This window comes from Sceloporus occidentalis, unplaced genomic scaffold (genome assembly GCF_023333645.1).
Source record: "Sceloporus occidentalis isolate IW3139 unplaced genomic scaffold, rSceOcc1.0.p SCAF_210, whole genome shotgun sequence".
In the NCBI taxonomy this organism is placed as follows: domain Eukaryota; kingdom Metazoa; phylum Chordata; class Lepidosauria; order Squamata; family Phrynosomatidae; genus Sceloporus; species Sceloporus occidentalis.
Window position 1 is genome coordinate 249,831 of NW_028317190.1, and position 20,280 is coordinate 270,110.

General features: G+C 38.3%; 1 protein-coding gene across 1 annotated transcript in view; it reads left to right on the forward strand.

Annotated features, from left to right (window-relative positions):
* Nucleotides 1–20,073, forward strand: part of LOC149277542 (protein delta homolog 1-like) — a 42,850-nt gene extending 22,777 nt beyond the window's left edge. The window contains exons 2-5 of the mRNA XM_089502746.1: nucleotides 15,129–15,192; nucleotides 16,460–16,590; nucleotides 17,716–17,857; nucleotides 19,362–20,073. Coding sequence (XP_089358872.1) covers nucleotides 15,129–15,192; nucleotides 16,460–16,590; nucleotides 17,716–17,857; nucleotides 19,362–20,073 — 1,049 coding nt within the window. The remainder of the gene's footprint in view (nucleotides 1–15,128; nucleotides 15,193–16,459; nucleotides 16,591–17,715; nucleotides 17,858–19,361) is intronic.
* Nucleotides 20,074–20,280: the final 207 nt, after the last annotated feature.

A 20,280-nucleotide genomic window follows, 5' to 3' on the forward strand; every position in this document is an offset into this window, starting at 1 on the left:
CTATTGGATAACCCAAGTACCATAATCAAGCATCGATCTTAGTAATTTACACGCGTTTAACTCAAGGGAGGAACAGAGGAGAGATATGTTTCCCAACTTGACCACCAAGAAACGATGGGACATTTATGTTAATTATAGAATCCATGCTATTTGGTTTGGGATACTACAATTAAAGCTCTTCCAGCTACATTTTAGCTGAAACAAGATGGGTTCCTGCAGAAAAGTATGTGTTGAAGTTTTGACAGCATGCATCAAAAAGTTCAAACCAGGAGAGAAAATAACTTTTGTAGCAGTCATGTTGCTTAACTTTTTGTTCAGTAAAAAGAGCCCTTATAATTTCGCAAGATTTAGTGTTTACTAAAAATCTGTACAGACCTAGCCAGTGGCTATGCTTATTTGATTGACCAAGTTACTGATGTAAACAAAAAGGCTTCACAAGAAAAATCCCAAGGGTTATTAAAGATGCATAGTATTTTTCTGCAAATACCTTTTGGCTGCAGAATATTGGTTTGACTCATGTGGCTTGCGGTGCCACTCAAGGCATACCTGATGTACTACCTGCCAAATCAAAAGACACACATAGGTCAGCGGTATTAGGGGGAAATTATGAAACAAATTAAGACAGAACATGCTTAAAATACAGTATTTTAAACTTAACAAGTTGATGTAATTGGGAACCAATTTCCTCCTTAAACACAATGAAAGTAGTGTGTTTTTCAGATGAATTATGGTTTGCATGCTTTCCAGAGAATGCTTTATATGAACAATTTCCAACTTTAAGTAAACCTTCCTGCTAAATAATACACAAATGCATCCCTAGATTTGTATAATGGTGTCTAAGACAGGAGACCAATGGTGCATATCAACAAACTATGGAATTTATACGAATCAGTTCATAATGTTTTAGCTTCCAGACTAAGCAGAGAAAATGTCCTGCAGGGTTGAAGATTTTTATTGTAAAGTTTTTATATAAAATCTTATACTTCTAAAATTCTGATTATTCTGGCAATGCAGAGACAGTAGAGAATATATGTGGCTATTTTTTGCTTTTATGTTCTTTTGGATGATTACCCATTTCACCTACAATGTAATTATCAACTATTATATCTACTATATGTCCATTTAGTAAGAATTTTAAATTTAATAAATGATTAATTGTAATATCAGTTTAGTAGATTTAGGATTTTATTCACTAAGGGGAAAATTGGCATGAGAATTGTCTTTCAAATATTTCACTTCATTATTCATTAGACGATTGTGCAATTGTTGATGTCCTGAAAGTGCGGCCATTTTGCTCTCTGGCGAACCAACCAAATTGCGTCGCTCTCACTGACGTTCTTTCCCTCAATTGGAGTATCTAAGGAGAGGACGACAGCAAAAGCATTGTCGTTTTCGTTGAATGAGAGTGTGAGAGAGTGAATGAGAGTTAATGTGGGCACCGGGCCATAGTTTGTACTTTGCTTTACTTTGTTTCTGTCTTGTATCTGTCCCTGTCCATACCATGTATCTTATTAGATGATGTTGCATATTGTATTCATTGAAGAAGGATATTTTCCCCAGGATATAAATACATATTCTATTCATATACATGAACTGTGTTTTAGGCTAAATAAAAGGGAAGACATATCAGTGATGCGTCACATGAGTGTGAACATTGACAGCAAAGGCTTACACGTGAATCTACTCAATTTAAGACCACAAACTGCAATTTCATGGATGACTGAGAGGTCCAATATTTTATAGAATTACAGCCAGATACTAATCATAGCACTTTGATGAGAAGCATAGAGGAAGATAAGTCGATTTCTGAAAACCTAGATTAAAATAACCTTGAGTTGGAGACCCAATTTATATTTACACTATGAGAACAGTACTGCATTTACGATTTCCATGATCTATTTTCTTCCTATTATCTCTGAGCTCTGAATATGATTGGCTGAGCCAGCCTTTGTAAGGGTAGAGGGAAAAAAGCGAGAGAACAGATTGTTATGCTGGTTTTGCTACACTCTGCCATAGATATCAGTATCACTGAAGAAAAATAGTCCCAGACTTTTAAAACAAATGTCTTTAAAAAATGCACTTACTGATCTAAATAGCAATGCCTTGAATGGCATGTAGTTGTAAGGGATATTGTAACCAAACAACAATGTAACCTCTCATACTTATTTGAAATAAAGACAAACTCTCAATTTGGAATAAACAGGCCGTGTACTTTCATTTAGTTTAACAAACATTACATACTTTAAAGAAACTCTTGGCCCAAACCCAGAGTCTCACCTCCAGATAATTTAACCCAATAAATATATATACAAAGCCATCCGCCCTAAAAACCAGAAGGCCAACACCATTTCACCAGTCCATCCCAATAAGGGACAACTTTAACCCCAACAAAAGCACACGACAAATAAATAAAATATTGCAAAACATTTTTTTCATTTTTTGGGGGGGGGGCGGGAGGGGGGTAGGAGTTTCTCAAGAAGCAGTTCCATCTTCCGCCTGCGGCTCTCCTGCACAGCCGAAAATACCAGCCTTGACAGGTAAGTACCAACAGCTTAGCAGTTCGCCTTGTGGCATGAACGCTAACACTACCACCCCTTCTATTTATAGCGCAAATTTGCGCCTTTTGCACTGCGCAAGGCGTCTTGAGGCGCTTCAGAAGTGTCCTCGAGGCAAAGGCGGCAAACTACTAAGCGGCGCGCGCACCTCCAGCAGCTTCTAAGTTATATAACTCAGGCTATTTTTTTTTTTTTTTTTTAAAACAACTGTCTGAACTTTTGAACCCTGCCATATAATCAATAACTGACCTCTGTGTGAACTCAAACCTCCTATCCCCACAACTACATGCCGCCCCGCGCTATTTAGGCGGCAGGGGTCTTCATTATAAAACAAAACAATTATTCAGAGAAGTAGATTATCTACTTTCCAAATTGGACATAGTTAATGTGTGTGTACTTTCATTGATACAAAATTGTAGTTTTGTAAATAGATCTATTTAAATTATATTATATCAAATGCTATAAATATATTAAAATATATGAAATAAAAAAACAAAAAAAAAATGCTGTACTTTTTGAGAACTAATTTTATGCTACACAGAGACATCTGACTTTTATATTTGATAACGATACCACTTTCTATGAGTTTGATCTTCATTTATTATTCTGCTTTGCTGTAGCCCACACCAGGGGCGGGCTGGGCCGGGGGGCAATTGTCCTGAATCCGGGCCGGCAATCTGGCCGGGCGGCCGGCAGACAAACATTCATGGCAGCCGCAAAGTTAAAAACTAAGCGGCTGCCACCGGGACTGGCCGCCGTGCCGGTAGCATACCTGGCGGAGGGCGGTCCGCCTGGAGTGCCGCTCACTGAGGGGTGCCGGCACGCCTCCAAAAACGATGCACGCGGCAACTGTGGCTGTGTGTCGGGACTTGATGTCAAATCCCGGCGCACAACACTGAAGCCACGCCCACTGTCTTCCGCGCTCTCTGCACCGGAAGGACGGGACACAGAAGAGGAAGAATAAGAGGAAGAATGAAGAGGAGGAGGAAAAGTGACAGTGCCAGAGGAAAGGTAGGAAAATATTACTAAGTGTGTGAGAGTGATGGGTGTTATGCTGTAGTTTATGATGAATGTTTGTGAATGAGGGTTTCAGATTGCATGGAAGTGTGGGGGGATAGCATGGCATAGGAAGGCTGTATAGGCATGATAGGAGTGTGATTGCTGTTATCAATTTTTTTTTTGTCCAACTGTGGTGTGTTAACAACACTTTTATTAAAAGTAAATTACATACCAAAATTGGACAGAAAAATTCAATAACAGTATTAATAGATATATATGATTGCAAACAGCAATCACACGCCTATCATGCTAAGTCAGCCAGTACATGCTAGAACCTGGGCATGATAGGATTGTGATTGCTGTTAATTATATATATGTATATATATATATGTATATATATATTAATATTGTTATTGATTTTTTTTTTGTCTAATTTTGGTGTGTTACTTTTAATAAAGTATTTTAAAAGTTGTTTTTTTTCTGTTTTGACCAAATGAATGCTGAATTTTCAGTTTCGGTCCAGAATTTTCATTTCGGTGCATCCCTACTATGTACTAAGCCAGTCACTGAAGTGTTAGGCCTACACCACATCAATGTTTGGCTTAGTATATAGTGATAGGGGTTGTAGTGCAGTATTGTCAGTGTCTGGCTCAAAGTATAGGCACACATTGACGGTGGTACAGCGTAATCCCTAAGTATATAATGTTAGCAGTTATGCTGTACCACCGTCAATGTGTGCCTCAGTATATAATGATAACAATTTTGCTGTACCCCTGTCAATGTTTGCCTAACCATAGAAACTATGCAGTTTTAAAGTGTGTGTGTGGGTGGGTGCCACATACAGGATCTGCCACAGGTGCCAAATACTCTAGGTACGCCCCTGCGTCGTTCAGCAGTCAGGCCCAATGGCCATTCCTCAGCTCTTCGTCCCACGTCTTAAAAGGGGTGGGATAAAGAGCTGAGGTACGGCTATTGGGCGGCGCGGTGCGTGCACTCCCGCCGCTTTAATTTCATTAGGCGTCGGTGGAGTGACTGCCGCACGACGGCCGCTTTCAATGTCGCTTGCAGCCGCTTGGTGGCGCAATGGGCCACTTGACTAGACTTGCCCCCCAGGCCTTAGGCTGACAGTCCTCCCCTGGCCCACACTGGCATTCCTTTTAAGAGAATGTTAATGAAAACATGTTTTTATTACATTCGTCTCCATAGCAAACATTCTAAGAACGAGTTAACTTTATGGTGTTTTGTTTTCTGAACAGAATAAACCAAAGTGTAACGCAGTCCATAAGCATAATGTGTACATTATTGGATTAGACCAGCAGATGGAGCTATATCTTAGAATCAAGTTACCATACTTTTCATGTTTTTTTTATGAAATGTAAGAAATGGGATAATTCAGAAAGAATTCCAATCAGATATAAACATGTCCAATAGATATTATGCATTAAAAGTGATTGTAGTGTAAAGCAGAGCCATAACTTCCTCAAAGCAAGAGGGATAGTCAGAAGATGACCAACAAATGTGGCATGGGCTGCTCTGACTTAAAGATTTTTGTCCAGTGCCTGAAACTTTGATTGTTTTATTGTTATATTGCAATTTCACATATAGCAACTAACATTTCTATAGTGAAAATGGCTGGAGCCATTATGTATTCTCTTGATATGTTTTTATGAATTCCTTTTCTGTTAAGATGTTTTGGATGGGACTAGATGGTATGCATTGAACATATTCTCTTCCATATTAGCTTTTGGCTAAATTTTTATTTGGGGCGACCTTTCTGAAATTACCTCCTGGGCTCAATGTTGCCAACTCTGCCTTGGGGGCAATTGCCCCAGGTACTGCACATTTGCAATGCTCCTGTGCCTCAATGTTTTTTCCCTTAGCTTCTGGAAGCAGAGGGGACATCAGTGCTGGAAATGACCTCTTATCACAACATAAATACCAAGATCCTGAATTATGATTCTGAAGAAAGGTTTGAGAAGTGTTCTTATCATCATTGCAGCCAATGAGATGTTCTTGCTGTCTGGTTGCCACTTCTCATTGCATTTGCACACTGCTGTCCAAGGTGCTGAAAATATCTGTAGTTTAAAAGCCAGGGTGCTAAATGTATCATTTACACTCCCATGCTTATGTGTGTGGGTATGTTCGTGTGTGTTTGGGTATGTTAGTGTGTGCCTGCTTGTGTTTTTGTGTCTGGGCATGCCAGTGTGTGTGTCTGGATGTTATTGTGAGTGTGTCTGGGTATGTTAGTGTGTTTCTGGGTATGTTTGTTTGTTTATGTGTGTGTCTGTGTTTGTTTATGAGCACACTCTATGAACACACTACATGACATGAAGAGAAAGAAGCAACTGAGGCTGCTAACATCCACAGAAGTGCGGTTAATTCTCTATGATGTTTGGAACCGACTACTGAAGCTGCCGAGTTCCTTAAAAAGGAATAATAATTTGGGTTAGATTTTTTTTCAGTTCACTCACTTTGCATTTTGTTAAATAATAATAAAATATTAGCATGTATATTTGTTTAAAGTATTCTTACTTTACAGCATATTTCACACCTGTCTAAAATGTTTGCACAGTTAATTATTGAGATTAGGGTTTGGGCGAGGCCCAGTGAATGAAAATCTTAATGCTTCAGCATACCAAGACATTTTGGACAATGCTATGCTTCCAACTTTGTTGGAACAGTTTGAGAAAGGCCCTTTTCTATTCCAGTATGACTGCCCCAGTGCACAAAGCAAGGACAATAAAGGCATGGTTGGATGAGTTTGGTGTGGAAAAACTTCGCTGGCCGCACAGAGACCTGACCTCAACCCCATCGAACACCTTTGGGATCAACTGGAACAGAGATTCTGAGCCGGGCCTTCTTGTCCTACATCAGTGCCTGACCTCATAAATGCTCTACTGGATGAATAGGATAAATGTACTCTGCCCTGCCCCTGCGCCTCAATGTCCTTCCTTACTCTGGGGGATCAATTCTTGTTCTTTGTTTTAATATGGGGAGGGGATTCAGTCGTGTGGCTTGATGTGTCTGTTTGTCAGTGTCTTCCCTGTACCCTGCCCTGCCCGTGCACCTCAATGCCTCAGTTTGGATGTGTCTGACAGAGAATGCCTTGTGCCTTGCCCTGTCTTGGCTCTGCCCTGCCCATGCACCTCCTTTACTCTGGATAATCAATTCGTGCCTTTTTTTTCTAATGTGGGAGAGGGGATACAGTCTTGTGGCGGGATGTGTCAGGCCAAGTTCAAGTGAGGGTAAAATGATGGCGATTGGAGAATCAGGGAAAGGAAGTCACCGCAAGCTCTGTCGTGTTTGCTGAAGTTCCTGCTGAGTTATGTACGTAGAGATACGGACGAAGATAGAAGACAGCAAATTTAAGATAGAAGAGAAGGGCAACAAATTTAGTTCCAAATTAAAAACATCCCCGGATTTTCAGCTATTTTGAATGGGCAGGGAACAATATTTGTTGCCTGAAAACGGAACAGGCCAAAAACTTGATTTGTTGGAATCTTTTTTCGGCACTTTTGCACATGTTTAGTGTATTGCCCACCGAATAGTGTTTTGGGCTATTTGCTGAAATGTTGGCTGCATTGCGCCATCACAAGTGATTATATAATGTTTATGTCACAATTTTTATGAGGCAAATCATGGAGCATATGCAACTGTCGAAAAAGATGATTGTTTTTTTCACGAATTTCCCCAGGGTATAAAGAGCTACTTTTTGGTGCTGGTTGAAGGTTTTCACCCACCTCTAATTGCAGTCATTTCATGCTTTTATCCAGTGACATAAACATATGCCCTTAATACATTTGCAGTAAATCACTAACTCCCTTAAATGGTTCAAGGGCTCGTTGCTGGGCATTAAACACATAGAGAAAGGTCGGATGGAATTAAGTTGTGAAGAAATGTAACGGAGTGTCTCTTTGTTTGCTTACAAAAATATAATTGAAACATGAATTTTACTTGACAAACCCGGATTTCTTAAGTCACTCCAATAAACACTAGTCAATAACTTGACACGTCTGTCAAGCGTAATCTCCTACTTTGACATTTCTGCTGTGATCCTCATCATATTTGTTTTGGGGGAAAAACATCCTGAGCTCTATAGTTCCAGATAATAAACATTGTTGAATGCATTAACTGTCTCCCCAACTCTCTGCTTGGGAATCCTGTGGAATAACAGTTTATATGACAGCTGTAGGCACAAGAGATGCATAGAATTGATGACTAATATAAATTAAAAAAAAAGGTTTTTTTAATAACCACACCCTGAACCAAAATGAACACTTTTATGGAAAATTTGAATCTATAAAAATATTATTTTGCATAAAAGTATTAATTCACAAGCAAAAGGCCTTTGTACAAGGTCAAGTAATACTTTTTTTAAATTGTGGCATTTTTGCTGTATTCCAAAATCTCTACCTGAGAACTTCCTAAAGTGGCTTTGTGAGTGGGCGGGGCTGCCATATATAGGGACATGGCCAGTGGTGCATGAGGCGGGGTTAGAGATGCATAGGGGCCAGACCACACCAAGAGCTGGGAGAAGGAGGAGCCTAGAGAATGAGGAAAGTGACCCTGAGTTCCACGAAAGCAACGTTTCACCTGGAGGCTCCAGGTCAAACCCAAAGATTCCCATATCTCTGGAAACTCAATGTCTTTTGTTGTGAACTCCTATGATTCAGAACCTTTCTTTCTCTGCACCACTCTGCCTTTTAATAATGAAGTTTGCTATTCAATGTCTTTCTCACATTTTGAGCTTAAACAATGATATCACAGTAGGATGTTGATCCCTGGAAAATCAAGTAACCTTTAGAGTGAGGAAGGCATTTATTTTCCTCTCTACGTGTACAACTGGCGATGGTTGAACTGAATGAAGTCTTTGTTTACCTTTCTCTGTGCAATCTGCCAAAGGTTAAACGTATGGGACTTCTCAACCTTCACTAATTATGTACATATTGGACCTATAGCCTTTTCATTCTTGAAGACACAGCACAGTGACATTGTTAATCTCAAGATCCACATGGTAATGCTGAGTTCGGCAGGCATGCCCTTTAGCACAATTATTTAATTCAATAATGAATAATAGTTAGACATCTAAAGGATATATTTATTGCATCAATAAAGCCTTTTACATTTCACGTTAATTATACTGATATTATGAAAGGGGGTAAACCAGGTTAGCATACATTAGGACAGGCTGTTCCTGCCCTGGGGAGGGGGAATCTAAACCTTGTGCATGGGACTCCAAACTAGCAAATAATATGTCAAAATATTTATCTTAATCAAAATTAATTCAATTGATTTAATTACTGGTGCCCTAGCTCCAGCTCTTTGTCTAGTCTGTGGCACTGAAAGCCTGAACCCAGCTTGGAGAGATTGTGAGACTAAGGGTTAAATGGTGTTCCCGGGTATTAAAATCAACTTCCATCCAACTACTGAATATGGCATCAATGCCAAAAGCAAATGAGGACATGGTAGAGAATGTGATAAATATGGGGTCTACTACTATACCCTTTGACCCGCAGAATCAATGATAGCCAGTTGGACCCATTCTTTAGGTAAAATTCGGAAAGGTTCACACAGCACTCACTATTGATAGAAAATAAGGCATATAGCAGACAAATAATTTAATGTATGGGGAGTTTCATTGCCCAAACGGTTATGAATCTAAGTATGATTATTTATGAAATATCCTTATTGCTGTTTATTTAGGAGGCTGCCATAATTTTAGTTTGAGTGTAGAGAGGCAATTATATGGGGACCAGGAATATGCCTAACCCAGATGTATTAACTGGTATGAAGAATGAATACTTCATAATGTTTTCTTGTCCTGCATAGAAGGGGCTATATGACAAGCTTTTTGCCCCATGGGACGGAGCATAAAAGAGAAGTGCATTTATTTTGGGGATACCTGGCATGAAATTTGTTAACTTGGATTATGTCATCCTGTTCAGAACTATAATTGGTGGCTTAATTGCCAGGGAATTCTTCAATTGTTCTAGACATGGAGAAAAAGAACGAGCATGTTGTATGCGGTTCCAGGAGACAAGACATGTCTTTTGTACATCATGGAACAGCTTTGAGCTGTGAAGCTCATTAATATCACTGACTCTGGTAGCAGAATGTAATCCTGCAGTTTGTTAGCAAAATCACACCTTTTCATTTAATCACACTTTGGTGCACCGAGAAACGTTTTCAGTTGGTGAAACAGATGATCCACCTGTGTTTTTATTTTAGCTCAATTGTATGTGGTGGGTTTTAATCATATATATATATTGTGTTTTGTTTCTTAATTTTTCATTATTTAAAAATATTATCTTTCATCTGTAAACCAGAGTACAGGAATACAATATTGGCAACATTCTTGATAATCTGAATATTGTTAAATATTATTGAATGAAGAAAAATTTTCTTTTGTGAATATGACAAATAATGCAACAAAGCTAAAGGCTGTTTATAAACAAACAACAAATAAAGACTTTCTTATTAATGCCATGGGAATTTTTGCCCGTATTGATAGGCTGAATCAAATAAAACAGGGAAGGTACGTGTTTAGAACCCTGTTTCTTATTATGATGTATTGCTGAAATTGTTCTATGTATCTGTGATCAACCTATGATTATGATTGACCAATATTTGTTTATGATCTTTTAATTTTTTAACAATGTACACTAACAAGGCTATGTCAAGTTTGGGGGGGGGGGGGTTTGCAAGTCATTAGTAATTTTATTGCCTAGATATGCCTAGAAATTAAACTTAGCCCAGGATAATAACTACAAAAGTATTCCAAAGTCTATTGCTTTAAACAGCAGCACATAAAGGGGTTAATTTAAATAAACAGTGGTGCTAGTTATCACTGCTATCGAAACAACTAATTGTTGGCTTTGAGCTGTTTTTTTGCTTGAAATAATTATGTATGTAGTTTCAAAGTATTTTCCAAATTTCCAATAGAATAAATAAAAAAAAAATAGAAAAATAGAAGTATGGTGTGATAGATTTTTTTGTTTTCTGGAATGACCCTTCTGACAGCTAAAGAATGACGTCTGCATGTGCAAACAGCATGGAACAACTGCTGGAATTCCAACAGATTTTTCCAACAAAAAACCCATAATCCACTTCACATTTTCCGTTAAGCTTAGAGAATGACTAACTGTGTTCTTGTAGGCGTGCTTTACACTGAGCTAAGGAGAGTACAATTGTTGCAGTGTGGAGCTGGAGTATCGCTGTGTTGAGGAGGGGGATTCGATGCAGGCTGGATCACTAAATGACATGTTGATAATAATATTGCAAAGCCGCAAGATAACAGATTGTTTTTTTTCCCCCTTTAGTGCACATCAAGCCAAGAATGACCGGATAACTCCAGCAGTACCTTGTAAAACCCCCTGGATACTAAACTCATTAGAAGAACTGATCATTCTTCAAGAGGATCAGCATATAAAATTCTAGAATAACATTTCAGCCGATAGTGCTTTGTTAGTTTTAAAGTTAATTTACTGAAGAGTTAAAAGATTTTTTTTGGGGTGTGGGAGTGGGGTAAAATGAAAAAAAATATGACCTAAATGGTATGAACTTTGACTTCTAACCTTGGCACCTCCACGAACAATTCCATATACCATGGAATTTTGACAATCTTGGAATATCACAGAAACTACAATCAAAGGTTAGTAGAAAGCTGGGCTGGTTTTAGTTCTCCGCATCGAAGCCCTGTGCTTTAAGATTCAATGTGCAGGCTATGTAAGGAACAAGACGGATGAGCAGATGCTCCTCTCGATGTACAGTATTAATCACGAGAGCTCCAAATGAAGAAGGCGGCAGCTTCTCCTAATGTACTATGGTAACACGTGTATTCTTTTGCAGGCACCCTCCAGGGGAAAAGCAATGATGGATCTACCAACTGCCTGTATCGTGTGCCTCGCTTTTTGTCAATTTGTTGTTGCTGCGACTCAAGGTAAATGTTGGATAATAATCTTGGGCTTTATGTCTTATCATTTTTCTACTTTGCTTATAATAACCAAGGGCAGTGAGAAAGGAGGGTTAATAGGACCATTACCTTCTCTCCCCCTGGCGTATATTTAAGGGTCAATATCCAATGATTACCGTCATTGTGCTGGGGGATTCTTATGTATTTATCGCTCGTAATAATGAGAATAGGAAAGTTAACCTGTTTGAGACCAGAGCGGTGGGTGCTGCTTTTGCAGAGCAAGCCACCGGTCAACCATCTGGCACCCAAATAGGCAAAAACAAAAATGTCTTTGTTCTTGTGTTCATTTTCACTTTTGTGCTTTCTTCTAAGATTTTTGGTCTCGTTTGTGTCACATGCATACAAACTGATCTTTTTACCCTTTAAATTTTAGAAACCCATTCTAAATCCATCTCGATGTTATTCACACCACAAATAAAAGATGTTAATGCATCATATTTATTTGTGTTATAGATACAGCAGTTTTCTCAGGGCATCCTTATCATCAGTTCATAAAGATTTCCAATACCACCTTATCGCTAGGCGGTCACATCCCATTGTGGCACGATGTCTATATAAAATATAAAGACTTATGCTGCAGAGTAAAATCTAATACTCCAGAATATTATGAAATAAAGCATAACCTTGAAAGTGTTTTTATTTCATGTGCTGCTAGTGTAGTGTGTTGTAATAAAAATCTTACTTTAAAAAGTTTCAACTGATGCTGAGATTGGATACTGAGCCAAAGAGGAAATGTTGTGTTGTGACTGTGTTTGAAAAATCAGGACATTTGCAAGATGTGTATATATATATATATATATATATATATATATATATATATAGTTTTCATGAATTCTAATCACAGGTAAAATTGTATATTTTGCGTGGTGTTAGCATATAATTAGTCAAGGACTAATTTGATTTTTTTTTTTGTTTCATTTAGGCAAAAATAAATAAGTTAAAATAAATAATCGATAATGCAAAAAATAGCTATTTCCCAAACCAAGTGAATATTGAATATCTGTTATAAAGAAGGCTTTGTATGCCTCAACTAATTAATTTTGATAGGAAACTGAAACAAAAACAAAGGGCAAGGCCTAATACCATCTACCTTGAGTGTCGATATAGATTTTCTTTGCAAAGAAAAACATTTTGTGAGCATTTAAAGGGCATGGCTGCTGCTAGGTAAGTAGGTTTCCAACATTAATAGGGGGCACATTATGTCATCAACAAAGGTAGTCAATGTGTCTGCACCCGGATAGCAGTGTCTATGACACGGCTTGTGAAATTTATTTGTTTGCTTACGGGGGACTTTGTCAAATGTCCTTCACAAAGAATGTAGCTACCTACCTCTGATCATCAATCAATACCTGTTTGCTGGGCAGAAGCAACGACAACAAGTTTTCTCAATGTTTAACAAATGAAGAAGAACAAAGTAGCAGCACTCAAATCCATACCCACAAATATATACGTTAAATAAACAAAATTACTATATTTTAGCTGAAGCAACTGTGCCCACCCGCCACGTCAAGACACCCCATGTGGAGGAGAGAAAAAAACTGTGTTAACATTAGTAACATGTACAAGAAAGACACATGTGTCTATGTAACATCATTTTGGCTTGTGGTCATAGAAAAGAATGTTGAAGATGACCTAATATTACCAAATGTCTTTCTTTGGCATCACTAATGCTAATTTTTGGAGACTTTTTTTACTTTGTTTACAAAGTACACCAAATAAATAAACAACCGTGAAAGCTTTTTTTTTTTAAAAAAAAAAATTGAGAAGATATATTATAGACACATCAAAAAAAAATTAAGAGAGGTCGTTGAATCATTTTTTCTTTGCTTATCGATCTCATTAGACAAAAATGCTCCATTGCTGGAGATCTAGCAAATGTGACAATGTTGTTTGATCCAGATGGGCATTAACATCTTAGAGCAGATATTTAATGAGGAATAAAAACAATCAATTTGTAGCAACTATTTCCTACTGTTCCTAGCGGTTCAAAGGCTCAACCAGTAGCAGCAGGATAAGGAGATGTACACAAATGTATAATCTATAAATGGATTAAGTGAAGGAGGAATATACAGAATGCGTCATGTAGCATAATTATTATGCAGGTATGTTTATTCCTCCGCATTAATAAGTGAAAACAGATGGCATGCGGATATAGCCGAGCGTGTTTTGTTTAAATGAGGAAAATATATTTTGTCAATTTTATCATTCTATTTAGGAAGGACATTTGGGAAAATCTAGAAATCTATGGCCCTGGACTGGCTATCTGACATAACAGCCAAATGTTCAGGGGTCCGATGACCAAAAACAGGCATACTTACCCTTAATGACGCTACATGGGCATATTGGGTCCTGCACCGTGTGGCCGCATTCTGTGGAAGTATGAAAACATTATGTATCCAGTCAGGGGTCGCATGTATGCCATTTGGGCTCTGTTGGCCTTAAATTGCCAGGGCAGCATAGTCATCTCTCGTCTGGCCCTGGTCCAGAAAAATGTAGTCACACAGGAAATGTACATTTAGCTTTTACACACCAACATGCAATTCTCTGTCTATTATTATCTTTTATTTATACAGCGCAAACAATTTACGCAGCGCTTAATACAATACATATTTTCAAGAGGTCTGACGAGACGGGAATTGACAGACTAAGACAAACCAATACATTAGGTGGAGAGAGCCCGGCTCGCAAGCTTACAATCTGGAGGCATAAAAACGTATTGTTTCCAAAAGAGGAGGGAATTATACAGTAGCAATTGCCATTTGACCATTTTAATACCAGAAACGCACATTACAAGGCACACGGAAGAAAGTGCTGGAGCTCTGATCTGCAAAATGTTTGTGAAACAAGCTGTAAATCCGTAGAGTAAACAGATGTGTCGCATCAGCAGCACTGGTTACACGCAGACATAATCTGCACACAAGGGGGCAGCTGTCGACATGAAACCTACGCAGTGGGCAATGGGAAGTTCATTTATTTTTAGAAACCGATCTGCCTTCGCAATAATTTTAATACAATGTAAAGTAGTAATGTGTAGTACTGAGCTGACCAATTCTCCCTAAAGAATCCCCCTAAACAATTTCCTAAAGAGTGTGTTAATGCAGATGATTTCTCCTTTAATGCTGTTTTATAAAAAAAATAAAGAAATAAAACAGAATATTAGATACCATGTGTATTGTTAGTGACTGTAACTTTTTTCTTTTACTGGCCTCTTGAAAAAATAACAGCTATGGAGGTTTATAGGGAACTTATGAACTGGCTTAGCGAGGCCATTCAGCTGACCTTTTCCGCACTCTGTCTGAGGTTGGGTCTCACCACGTAATCTGAGATGGTGTAGCTATATGCTAGCGCCTGGTCACTGGTCAAGAAAGTTGTCTTCTGATTAAGCAAAAGTGTGGAGAAGGATGATTTCATATGATTAGAATAAACCACAAGATACTTTTATGATTGCAGTGATGTTCGTTTATTTTTATTTTTTTCTTCTGTATGTTGGGGAGCCTTTTATGGGTGAATAGAACTTGCCAAGAACCTTAAATCAGTAAAACCTTAATAAGTAAAGTTCATGCCAATCAGAGATGTAATCCGTATGATGTTTATTGTTTAAGGTGTGACCTGCAAGGCTGGCTGCCATCCTAAAAATGGATTTTGTGAGCATCCTGGAGAATGCAGGTACTTACACTGTGCTGTGGAGGAGTCATTATCATTGTAAATGACTCCCTGAATCCTGCTCTATCTTCATGCTTAATGTCCTGGATCTATTGTTGCCTATAATGCGACTCTACTCTCCCATTATTCCCATTCATTTCTTCCCCACAATGCCCCTGTGACATTCTTTTTTGAAGATGTCCCACCTTAAACTGCATCTTACTTTCTTTTATTTGTAAGGCTAACCCTACCATATAGGCAGATATGGGCACTGAGCTGCTTGGATGAACCACTATGCTAATTTTAGCTAGCAAATGCATGCAGATGCCAGCCCTGTGTCTTAAAACTACTACATTTTTCATCTCATACCCTAGTCTGCTCAGGCTGCATTTTCTCACTCTCCTCCATTCTACCCTTGCCCACTATTTCTCTTTGTCTGCACATTTCCTCCTCCTACTACCCCTCTCCTTCCTTTCATCTTCGCCAACCTCAAGTTTTTCTTTCTTCTTCATTCTGCTCCATCACTTTTGTTTTGAATACATTTTTCTAAATATCTTTTTAACTGAGGATCCCTCACTTGTGATGTGAGAACATCCTACATCCTAACTGAAATGAACTTCCATTGGAAGCAGTACAAGCAAGTACAGCAAGAAAGCTTGAAATGTGCACAAAGCCTTCAGAGAATTATTAAGTAAAAAGTGATTCAAAAACACAGAGTAGACATGTCAATTTGTGCTTTTCTGTCATCACTATCTACGTATCTATCCATTCCGCTGGAGCATAAATTGTTCTTTAGAATATTAAAAGGACTCGTTCATCAAAATAAATACCATGTGTATTTAGTAACTAAATTGTATGAATGGAGCAGTTTAAGACGGCAGTAAACCTTCTTTTTTGATATGATTAACTTAATTGCTGATGTTTACTTCCTCCTACACACCTTTTTTGTTAGTTGTTCTCCTTTCAGCTCTGACAGCGCTCTAACGTGCTGTAGGATCTTCATTTTAGTACTTTTTGTTTTATTACTTAACATTTTAGTCATTTGCATTTTATGCAGATTCTGTAGCACTACTACAAAAAGGGAGAATACAAACCAGTAAAATTAAAACTGAAAATATGTAAAATTAACAATAACATGAACACACATTAAGTCGTTCTGGTACAGACGGAGAAAAAGCCCTGCCCGTGTGAGCTTACAATTTCTTAGGAGGTTTAGAGGGAAGTGAGGATCCAACTGCTGAAATTCTGTAGATCTATTTGTAAAGCAGTTATTTTTTCTCTCTATTGGTAGATGTCTTGCTGGCTGGAAAGGACAGTTTTGCAATCAATGTATTTCATTTCCCGGGTGTTTGCACGGCAGCTGCACTGAACCATGGCAATGTGTTTGTGAAGAAGGATGGATCGGTGCCCTTTGTGACATCGGTGTGTATGCAATATATTAACATATTTTTTCCATCAATAAAAATATAGCTTCTGGCTTATTAAGGCCCACACCCCTTATGATGCCCATCAGAAATCCAAAACATGTTTCCAGGTTATGTTTGTTAAGATATCTTGATTCTTACATATGGACATCTTAAATTACTGGCATTATTCTGATATCTTGTTGATGGAGAAAGGTGATCTAAAACACACTTTAGATTTTCTCATGTGGATCATATCACAAGCTATTAAGCTTTGTTTAAGACTGACATTGTTCGTATAATAGAACACAGCCCATTCAAATGCACTGATTGGTACATTTAGAAATATATAGAATGTTTTTTAAACAACACCAACACCATTCTGTGTAAGTAAAACTTAGCGTATGAATGCGGATCTATCTAAAATAAATACAACAGTGCCACCTGGAGGTAGTTATATAGAACACACTAAGGGTTTCCTGATAACATGGTCGGCTTAACCTTTATTGCAGGAAAAGCTTGTTTGGCCATTATAATGCATGGTGATACCAGTAATATAAAATGTTCAACTCTCCTGCAAACACCTACTTTAGTAAATACCACTGGTAGAGAAGGTATCAATCCAGCCCATCCTCTACTACCCCAGTGGTGAACATTAAACTCAGAGCCGTAGCTAGCTCCTTTTGCACCCGATGCAAGAACGGAAAATTGTGCCCCCAGCTATTTTTTTTTTTACAGAGGTTGTTTTATTTACACTGCCCTTACACACACCTGTCCATTAACAAGCATTTACAAATACACTGCCCTTACACACAACTGGCCATAAACACATAGATTAAAAAAACAGTTCTATAGGGGAGGGGACGAGCGGAGATCCGTGATCTCCCCAACTAGTCCTGGAGGCTGCAGCTACTGATTGGGCGGCTGTGCGCCCCCTCGCAGCTGCGCCCGAGGCTCGCCTCACCCTTCCTACGGCCTTGATTAAACTTATTTATTATTATTATTATTATCTTTTATTTATATAGCGCCAACAAATGAATATATTGAATATAGCCACCAAATGATCACAGGTTTTTTTTCAGGCACCAGGCTTGATAACATTCTGTATGAGTTTTAGATAAATATGCATTTTGTGTTACTGCAGATATTCATCCTTGTGCTGCTAAACCCTGTTCCAGCAGTTCTACCTGTATTGAAACTGGAGATGGTGGATACATATGCCTGTGTGCCCCAGGATTCACAGGGCAGAACTGCCTTCTCAAAAAAGGACCATGCCTTGCAAATGGGTAACTATTCTCCTGCGTCTTCTTTCATCTTATCTCTCAAGTATTTTTTCTTCTTCTTTTGATACCAAGTCTGGAAAACGCTGGTTTAATTAATTAGTCATGAATTCACAATGTAATGTGTCTGTAAAGAACTGGTTTGATGTGCTCAGGGCCAGCCCAAGATATTCTGTACACCTAAACCAGATGAATACAAAAGCCTAGACAAACATTCACACACAAACTCAGACAGGCATATACAAACAAACCCATGCAAACACACATGTACCCAAACACATATGTACCCCTACACACACATACCCAGACAGACACACAAATCCACACTCATGTATACCTACATGTATACCTACACAGAAATCCAGGGAGACACACATGCCCAGACAGACACACACACATACCCAGACACACATGCTAACATACCAAGACACACAGATCCAGGCAGACACACAAATGCAGACAGACACAAAAATGCAGACAGACACATGCAGTACCCCTTAGGTGAAGAGGACTTGGCGTTAGTATGTCTGAGATATAACCTTCTTCGATATGGTATTTTGGTAGAAGACTTTCTTTTTGCATAGTGACTTGTTACTTTGAGAAAGCTGAGAACAAGACAAGAGATCTTCTGTCTGAGACTAAGGATCTCTGAGTTCATATCAAAAGCTTGGACACTATCCTTGGAATAAATATGGTGGTTTAGTTTCTTTGTTACCCATCAAACCTTTGCTATAGTGAAAACACATGTGTAATAACCAAACAATCACTGGGTGACTGTCGAAGTGGACTAAAAAGTAAACACGAAGCTGGTGAGTTCCATGTAAAAACACATGTCTCTTAAGGGTAAGTATATTACTTGTGTGAATAAAAGAAGCATTTTCCTTATGACAGTTTTGTGCAGAAATAACTTCACCAGTTGACATTTTGTCTGGGTAACGTGCAGTTATCAGGATACTTGTGTAATGAAATACAAATTAATGACCACATTTTTCATAATTGTAACAGCGCAGAGACAAAGTACATGTTTCCCATTACTAAATGCCACCGCTGTGCAGAGGCCATACCATTAATATGATAACAGCTGTCTGTCAGATATAAATTTGCAATGCAAATAACATTTTAGGTCATCTAAACTATGTAAATTCTTCATCTCTTTGAAATTGGGTTGCCTGACCAACAGTCCCAGTTTTGGGCAGCTTAAACTGTTGATGGATTACTATTCCACATGTGTTGCTTATGTTGTAAATCTGCTTAATAGTCATACAATAAGTAAATGCATCCCACATTATTATTAGGTCCTTTCCTAATTCTTACACCTAACGAATACTTAATTAGGAATTTATGTTTCCACAAAAGCATCAATAACTCTGTTGCTTTGTTTTTGTTTTATTGTATTTTTGTGCTGGCATATAATATATTGGAAATGGAAATAGTTCAGACCCCTTGAAAAGAAATTTCCTGATGTTAGTTCAATTTAAAATGCTTTGCAGCAATTTCTTTATATCTTTAGGTCTCCCTGTCAGAATGGAGGGACATGCTTTGATAACAATGGATATGCATCTCTTGCCACCTGTCGATGTCCCCCAGGCTTTACAGGTAATTATTGTAAAATTGGCACAGGTGACTGCAGTCCTAACCCTTGCTTATATGGGGAGTATTGTAAGGATATTGCATTAGGCTATCAAAGTCTTTGTCCAGTGGGATTCACGGGTCAGTCTTTCGGTGACCTCATTCCGCTCTACAGTAGCAATCTATGTCAAAATGGTGGAATATGCTATAATAAGTCACAAGGTTTTCAATGTTCATGTCCTCCTGGGTACACAGGGAACACTTGTGCTGATGTCGACAAAAACAAGAGTGTGAAAGCCGATACACAAAGTCACAACGTCTCTCCATACCACAGACCTTTCAAGCATCAAGGTCACGAAGTTCTAAAGATCACAGTCAAAGAGACAATCCACAACATGGACCCACTTCTCAAAAAGAGCCAAGTAATTTGCTTTATTGTGTTGGGTTTGCTTACTTGCCTCATTGTCCTCATTACCACAGGAATTATATTTTTGTCCAAATGCGAAACATGGTTTGCCAATGCCAAATACAGACATTTGCTGCAAAAGAAAAGGGATTTCTACATGAAGTCAAACCGAGAAGGGGACGTTAAAATCATATTTCCAGAAAAAGTTAAGATCGCAAACTATAGTAGGAATTACACTTCTATTTAATGTTTAAAACAATGAACTGAAATGTGACTTGTTTTCTGCACATTGCTCTTTTCCTGGAGCAGTCTTTAAATGTGGTAATTACTAGGAAGTCCATTCCAAGAAAATAGTAGAGAGATGCATAATGCAGGACTTTGACCCGATTCTTACATATTTGACTAAGTCTGATCTTTGGGGGCACCTACTGTAGACATTCTGGTCAAAGCTGTC